Source organism: Penicillium samsonianum (genome assembly GCF_028829775.1).
Source record: "Penicillium samsonianum strain IBT 33392 chromosome Unknown utg000007l_segment0_segment0, whole genome shotgun sequence".
In the NCBI taxonomy this organism is placed as follows: domain Eukaryota; kingdom Fungi; phylum Ascomycota; class Eurotiomycetes; order Eurotiales; family Aspergillaceae; genus Penicillium; species Penicillium samsonianum.
The window spans coordinates 3458795-3467108 of record NW_026643265.1 but is presented as its reverse complement, the minus strand read 5'-3'; the positions used below and the strand labels follow the sequence as shown (position 1 = coordinate 3467108).

At 45.8% G+C, this 8314-nt stretch overlaps 3 protein-coding genes across 3 annotated transcripts; 1 reads left to right on the top strand and 2 right to left on the bottom strand.

The window, feature by feature from the left end:
• Window positions 1–1529: 1529 nt before the first annotated feature.
• On the bottom strand, window positions 1530–3301 carry N7471_012171 (putative COP9 subunit 3; the record flags this gene model as incomplete). The annotated part of the gene is made up of 5 exons (XM_057284890.1): window positions 1530–2000; window positions 2070–2222; window positions 2312–2761; window positions 2821–3057; window positions 3134–3301. The coding sequence occupies 5 exons, from the start codon at window positions 3299–3301 to the stop codon at window positions 1530–1532; spliced, it is 1479 nt and encodes a 492-aa protein (XP_057131156.1).
• Window positions 3302–3738: 437 nt separating this feature from the next.
• N7471_012170 (glutamate-5-semialdehyde dehydrogenase) lies at window positions 3739–5232 on the top strand (the record flags this gene model as incomplete). Its single annotated transcript, XM_057284889.1, has 3 exons — window positions 3739–4039; window positions 4102–4263; window positions 4322–5232. 3 exons carry the CDS (start codon window positions 3739–3741, stop codon window positions 5230–5232), a joined length of 1374 nt encoding a protein of 457 aa, XP_057131155.1.
• A 303-nt stretch (window positions 5233–5535) lies between these two features.
• N7471_012169 (Mitochondrial carrier protein) lies at window positions 5536–8134 on the bottom strand (the record flags this gene model as incomplete). Its single annotated transcript, XM_057284888.1, has 9 exons — window positions 5536–5613; window positions 5673–6040; window positions 6138–6242; window positions 6357–6488; window positions 6909–7063; window positions 7117–7253; window positions 7301–7576; window positions 7638–7958; window positions 8027–8134. 9 exons carry the CDS (start codon window positions 8132–8134, stop codon window positions 5536–5538), a joined length of 1680 nt encoding a protein of 559 aa, XP_057131154.1.
• Between the last annotated feature and the right edge of the window lie 180 nt (window positions 8135–8314).

The window sequence follows — 8314 nt, the reverse complement described above, 5'->3', positions numbered from 1 at the left end:
AGAATAGTAGAATCCCTCTACTACTTCTACCGCCGACCGTTCTACTACTTGTATGATCACGTGGTGATTGCCTAATCGTGGTGGCAGAGGTTTGCTGGTCCATATAGTAACATATGTACCGGATATCCTCTGGAAGTGGGTCCTGCTCAGGGCTGATCATGCTCTTGCTCACTGAGCATGATCACGGTTTCTCTTTTCCCTGAACACCCGGGTATCCCAGAGTATAGGATGGTGCACGTGATCTGATGACAGATCGTTCGGTTGGCTCTCGGTGGCCCATCAGTAGTTGCGGTCCCCACAACTGATTGGTGACTAGCATGTCCGTAACAGTTAGTAGTTCTAATACTAACTACTATACTTTAAAAGCCTAAATATAATAGCTTTTATTAAGTATATATAGATTAATAAGATTATATTATTAAATAGGAAGATAAGAAAAAGGTTAAAAAGAGCGAATTCTAATATAATAGAGAACGTTAGTACGGATATTAGTAAATAGAGGAATAAAAGAAAATAGTTCGAAATTTAAATAATAAAGTTAAGATAATCACTTCTAAAGATAGAGAGTTAAAAATGGAGCTTCCTCTAATTAATATAAGTGCTAGTATAGAATATATATAGAATATTTCTAATATTTCTAACCACTTAGTCTATATAGTTATAAAGCTTAGTTTTTATACTAAGATATCTAAGATATATCTTAATTCACTAGAATTTCTAAATATTTCCTATTCCTTATCATAATAATATAGTATAATTCTATATATAAACTAGAATATATATAAAAGATAGTTATTTATTTAGATAATTTGGCCACTTTATAAACGCTAAGACTATAGTTTTATATAATTTCGAGCTTAGTGGGGGGGGGGGGGGGGGGGGGGGGGGGGCTTATCCGCGCCCCCCCCCGCCCCCCTATAAGCTAGGGTCCGGGTCGAGCTCGAGAAGTTCGAACCCTAGCTCGTTACGGGTCGGGTTTCGAGCCCGGACCTTAGGCCCAAAGTTAGACTTTACAGAAGTCTAAACTATAGTATATATTTATATAGTATGTCTGGTACCAGTTGTCACATGATTTTATGGGTATAATACCTTGTTTCCACCATGTATTCAATCTCAGTATTCGACATTATATACCACTATTATCTATACTATACACATCTAACATTCTGTAGCCAACTAGCTTCGGGGTGTCCCATACTTAGTTATCTCGTGGTTAGAACTATGCTCCCGCGCGAAGCGGGGGCCAAAAAGATAGTAATTTATATATCTACGATTGGGATTAATAGCACGCAGTGGCGTTCTTATGACTATAATTAACAGTCGAAGGTGGTCGGTTTAAAAACGTGTGGGCAGGATCCCTAATAGTTTGCGGGGTGACTGTATCAATCCCCTACATCCATGACAATCATCGGCAATTAGTATAAATGCACCACAAGTGACTAGCACCACCAGCAATACATTCAAAGCAAGACTATTCAGTCCCTATTGCCCCTTGGTACCATAAAGATGAACTCAGGACATGTCACCCATTAGATCTTCATCCATCTCAAGTCCAGTCTCCCCCCTAGAATGGGATTGACTTCACTAGACCCTGACCAAACCTGACCCTTATGTAGGCTATCAACGTACTCATCGCTTAATCCCAGGTTATTATTGGTTTCCCCAAGATTAATCACCAGGGTCTCCATCAGCCTCATCTCTTGCTTGAGTTGGGACTGTAAGTCCAACTCATGAGAGAGTTGAGGTAACGAATGGATGGACGAGAACCGTAGCATAGAAGACTCAGCATGATCTTTGGTCTGCACCAATGTCGCATTCAAAGCATGGGACATGATGAGGGATGAAACAGCGGATCCAGTGACTTCTGCACACACAGGGGAGGGAAACACCTGCTTTGAAAGGTCGGCCATCGTTAAAGCTGCAAAGGTTTTCCCAAGCTTGATCACAGTTTGACCGAAGAAAGCACCCACTACCTGGGCAATGAGACCGAGATTATTGTCCTAAAGCGGCGGCATTAGTCCTGAATATCAAAACGTGACAACCCAGTGTCAACTAGACTCGCCACCTACCGCGCACCAGACTCCCTTGGCAGCATCAATTTCAGCGGTAAGTCTCTTCAAATCACCACGTTCAAATGCATGAGCAAGAATGATATACGGCCTCGCAAGTGATTGATACACTTTCACCACATGCGGTGCTGTAATGCTTGGAGGCGGACAGAGCTGCTCACGGAAACAATTAGCTCAAGGAAACAATAGGGCTAATGCTGTCGAGTGTTTTCTTTTTTTCCTTCAGCGAAGAGATAACCTACCTTGCCCTTTTCGAGTAAGCCTACCAGAACCCATTTTTTGTAGGCTTCCACCATAATCAAGCTCACGGAGCTAGTACTAGGCGTAGAGATGACAATCCCAAGGAAATGAAGTGCATTACGCCACTCCTTCAACGCCATGTACACCATACCACCATACAGAAAGTACTGCAAGTAGTCTCGATATGATAGGTTGGATGAAACCCCGGAAGCTTCAGTCATAAAGGATACACTTGACCCGTGATCTGCGCAAAGCACAGAGGGCTCTGAAGAGGGACGTCCCTGCGAAATTGGGAAATGACAAATCTGCTTATTCAAGACCGGCAATGCACAAGAATATGCTTTCGCCTGGAGACAAAGCCGGACAAGCAAGAGGTGACTCGAGGTGAAAACGGCACATGATGGGTCAAGACGAAGCATAGCGTCTTTAACCAGCGTAGCGCCTAGCAGTGGCTGTAGCACGGTTATGTTAGCAATTAGATCCAAGAAACGTTGGAAAATAGCCGACTTGCCGTTGATGCAGCTTGTGAGGCTTGCCCCACGAGCTCAACAAGAAGGCGCCATTCTCGTCCAGCGTATCTGACTTGGACCCCATCAAAATTCGCCAAAAAATGTGCAGCGCATGTCCATAGCTTCCCAGAGGGGCGGATATCTGCTGGGAATGAATCGGCATTCAGTTCCTGTGCCTTCTGTATTTGCACATGTAGTATGAAAAGATATGGGATAGAATCTATCGCTGGGTCAAAACGCTAGATATAAATGTATATTAGCTGCGAACCCATAGAACTTTCACAGATGAGATTTGGTATGAATAAAGCTGCTTACACCGAGAAAAGACTCATCATTGACAAATGAGTCGAGTGCCTTGGTCGTTTGTAGCCGCCTGAAGTATTCAACTAGCTCGCGAATCCGACGGTCATACTCGTTGCTGGATAGGTGGTTAGAGTTGTGTAAATGCGCCGAGGCGGAGATGATATCTGAGAGGAGCGTCATCCTGGAAATATATGAAAGAAGAGCACAAGATAATTCGGCGTCAAATGCGCAAAGTTGTCTTGTTTCAAACCAGTGTGATATCTTGGCTTTCGCTTTCGTGAAGTCAGGATTGCAATACAATGGAGGCTCAAGGTTGGATGAGGAAAGGAGGAGCGAAGGGGTAGAAGAGAGATTTGATAAAATGTTTGTAAATGGAACTTTTGTTGTAGGTATGTGTTGATAAAGAAATGTGACGTAGGAAGTTGTGATGATTATTGGAGACGGGAAGGTGGGTAAATCCGAGATGAGGCGGGATCGATAACGTGCCCCTCCACACCTGGGCACTTTTTGACTCTGACTCAATTTTTCTCTCTTTCCCTTTCTTCTAAGTCTACTACGTGGAATCATTTCCCACACTTATTGTTCAATCCTTATAGGAGCGGAGATTATTTGGCATCATGTCATTGACCGAATCCGCAGCAGTTGATGCTGCCCATAGTGCATCACTTGCCTCTCGTCGCCTTGCAACTTTAAACAATGATGACCGCAATAAAGCCTTGACGTTGCTCCATGATGCATTGGAAATGAACCAAAAAGATATTCTTGAAGCCAATGCTAGGGATGTGGAACTTGCTACTATTGCGGCCGAGAGCGGGAATTTGAGTCATAGCGTGCTCAAGAGACTTGACCTGTCGCGGCCTGGAAAATACAAAGACATGCTTGATGGCATTTTGAGTGTGCGAGATTTGGATGACCCCAGTGAGTGCACTTTCTAATCTTTGAGCTTCATTGAGACAGAACTTAACACAGTACAATCCTAGTTGGGAAAGTGACACTACGAACCCTCCTTGATGACGGTCTGACACTTGAGAGAGTCAGCTGCCCTATCGGTGTACTACTGATTATCTTTGAGGCTCGCCCAGAGGTAATAGCAAACATTGCTGCGTTGGCTATCAAGTCAGGTAACGCTGCTATTCTGAAAGGTACACGCACGCCCTTATAAAGCTTTCATGATATTGTTCAATTGACGCAAATTTCTAGGTGGGAAGGAATCCATGGAGTCCTTTGCGGCAATCGCAACCGTTGTCTCTAAAGCTATCGCCGAATCTCGCGTGCCAGTATCATCGATCCAGCTAGTCAAGACACGGGATGCGGTGTCTTCTCTCTTAGCCCAGGATTCGTTGATTGACCTGGTCATTCCTCGAGGTTCCAACGAACTTGTCCGTTTCGTGAAAGATAATACGAAAATTCCTGTGCTTGGACATGCCGATGGTCTTTGTTCTGCTTACATACATGCCGATGCCGATATCGATACCGCTGTGAAAGTGATTGTGGATTCAAAAACGGACTATCCAGCGGCATGCAACTCATTGGAGACCTTGCTTGTCCATGAGGATACCCTTGAATCGGTGTTCCCGGCGGTAGCTGCTGCTCTCCTAGAGAAAGGCGTGACTCTTCGTTGTGATCCTGGTTCAAAATCCGCTTTGACAAAGACATTGCCAGCCGGGAAATCAGCCCAAGTACAAACGGCCACCGAATCCGACTATAACACGGAGTTTTTGGACCTTGTGTTGGCAGTGAAAACAATTCCCTCGACTGACCCTCCGACTACGGCCGTGGAGGCTGCCATTACCCATATAAACATGCATTCCTCCAAGCATACCGAGATCATTTTGACTCAGTCAAAAGAGGCGGCGGATATGTTCATGAGCGGAATTGACAGTGCGGGTGTTTTCTGGAATGCATCTACCAGATTTGCCGATGGCATGCGGTTTGGATTTGGTACGGAAGTTGGCATCAGCACCAACAAGATTCATTCCCGAGGACCGGTCGGACTCGAGGGTCTGACCATCTACAAGTACTTGATCCGGGGAAATGGTCACAGGGCAGCGGACTATGATGGTGAAGGAGGGAAGAAATATCTCCATACTAAACTGTCCGTAGACCAGTAATCGCCTCCAGCGCAACGCATCAATAGAAGGATATCATTTTAGAAAAGATTTTTTTTTTCCCTTGCTTTCTTGTTTGAAAAATCCCATAAGAAAAAACTTAGGACAAAGCCTGATTCAATTTTCTTTTGCCCTTTCATTCGTAAATTCTCATTTCCCAGTCCAACCAAAGACATCCCGCCACTTTTAAGTACACAGACTTGAGGCCTCTGGCTAGAACTGGAATGATTCCAGACACCGAGAAAGTCAATGTGGCCAATGCATCTTTCACAACACATACACACCACATCATCCTCATCAAGTCCCTTAAACCTTGAAACCCTTGGAGCGTCTGCGACCACGAGCCCGCTCGAACTTGCGGCCCTTGCTTCCCACGTACGGCTTCTGTTTTGAGTTAGTAAATTTGAACCACGCCATCTCATTTTCCAGTCGTAATAACCCACCTTGTCGGTGTGAGGACCAAAGCCGAAGTGCTTCACGGCCTCACGGGCGTTCTTGGGTCCACGCAGGAGGAGAGTGTTGGCACCGGTAGGAGCACGGAGAGCAAGCTGGTCGAGAGTCAAAGTCTCACCACCGGCCTTCTCAATGCGAGCGCGAGCGGTAGCGGTGAAACGGAGGGCAGCGATCGACAGCTTGGGGACGGTCAAAAGGCGGTTGTCATCAGTGACAGTGCCGACAACGACGACGGTCTTGCCCTTCTGCGCCTCGCTGATGTTGGCGACGGCGCGAGAAAGGGAAACCGGGGGGCGGTTGATTCTCGACATAAAGAGACGACGGAGGACGGCCTTGTTGAAGTTGGACTCGGTGCGGCCTATCATGCATCCCATATCAGCCTCACGAAAATCCTCACAACGGTACACCTGTAGAAATTGCGCTGCAAACGAAATTCGGAATCGGGGGGGTCATACGAGCCAAGAAGCGGTAGAGCTTCACCAGAACCTTCAAGTAGACGTTGTCGCTCTTGGGAGCCTTGCGGTGGCTGCTCCGCACATGGTGGCGGTCCAGGTCGATACCTGCGATTTATAAATTGTCAGTGGAATGGACTGAGAACGAGAAAAAAAGACAAAGGGGTCCGAATGAATGCTGCGAGATGCGATAGTCGAGTGAACGGAGATGATTGAACATACCCATGGCTGTGTATTGGTCGACTTCCCGGGAAATAGCTTGCTGTCGCACCCGTATGGAAAGTGCAGGAGGTTTTTGATCCTTGACTTTCGGCTGGACGGTGGTGTGTGGGTTTAGCCCTACGCTAGACTTGACTAGGAAAGGCGAGGCACGTGACCTGGTTATAACCACGTGATGTTTTGGTCTGTTTGCCACCCGGTCACGTGCTAAATGGGTCTCGCTGCATCTAGCCCTGGAGGAGAGAATTTTACTCCGTACTCCGTACAAATGAACCTTATCTTCCAAGATAACCTGGCCCAGGTGCTATCGCGTACATATGTACTCTGTAAAATCTAACTAACTACTTTGTACATCTCCATCGTACTCCATACACCGAAACATTTTATCCACTTTTTGTTCATGTGTATATACATATGCATTGTGTATAATCAACTGTTCATAATAATAATGAGAAGAAATATCTAGGTACATATATTATTTGAACTATTCTCTATCATTCAAGCTGACAAAGAAATCACGAGTCATTTCAAAACTCAACCAGCTGCTTGCCATACTAGGAGCAACTTTCAAAAGATTTGGCCCTATCCCCTTGAAGAGTCCACGTAGTCCCTCTTCAGCCACAATGACCCTCACAGCATCCCAGATCGAGGTGTATTGGTAACCCATTCCCGACATCGTGTTGATCTGGAATCGCCGACGTAGTACATCACTAAGGAAAAATCAGTTTCATGGGGATTAGCCGTATAGAACAAAAGAACTGACAAAGGATAGGTACATGTCTGGGCGACTGCTCCAGAGATCGCGCCAGCCAGCAGTTTTCGATAGGAGCTAGGGTTTTTGTCCCCTTCCGGTGTTAGATACTTGCGCACTGATTCGTAGGTCATAAAATTCAGTCCCACCTGTCGCTTGTCAGTTGTGACCAAGTCAAATTAAGCTGACAACTCACATATGGGGCTACTCCAGCAACAGTAGGAGCAATTCCACGATATAAAGCCTTTGTCCCACCTTCATTTTTATAGATCATGGCCATTGTGGTGAACATGCCTGGCAATTTTTGGCTTGGATCTCTTGCTCCAAGATCGGCAAATGAAGCAGATTGAATGGAAAGCCGGGTTCGAACAATGTCCAGAGGATAGGTGATAGTCACGGAGGTAATACCGGCAACACCTCCACAAACAAGGCGACGCATCGGGGTCATCTCACCATCGGGAGACTCTACAAACTGGATCAAAGAAATGTCAGTTTGCAAAACCGAGTTGTGCAGGATAGGAATAGCCACCCACTTGCTTGTAGAAATTATAACTCCCAAACTGTACCGCAGAATAGGGGATAATGCGAATACAGTTCGTTCCATTTCCTCGCATGAAGCCCCGCCAGCCTTCTTCCCGTCCCATCTTCACCAAGGCTTTCCAGATTGACAATCTGTATTCTGTTCGACCGACACTTTGAATTTGAAGAAGAATTTTCAATCGTTCGAGTGGTGACACTATTGTCCTGGAGACTGCACCAGCCACTCCACCAGCCATAAATGCAGCTACCACTGGTTCGGCCAGGTTATTTCTAGTACGAACCCACATTGAGGGGGTTTGCTCATTAATCAGCTCCTGTTTTAATCAACCAAGTCAGCCTCCCAGCTCATATGGAAAAGGGGGGGAGGGGTTCTCCTTCTCACCTTGGCTGGATTTGAACCAGAGGGAAACTTGGACAGATTCTGCAGGGAAGGCTTTGCTGCACCTTCCAACTCCTCTTTCTGAATAGCATCCTGGCGATCTAAGCTCATCTTGACGATATGCACATCCGGTTCTGCAGATGAGATTGATAAAACAGTCCTTTGTGATATGCTGTGTAATGATTTCCCGCAATTCTTTTAATCGGAAAATGAAGCTTGATTGTTGCTGCAAATCAAATGCGATGAAGCACTATTGGTGTAGTGCTAGCCATGAAGGTTGGTTGTTTTCCG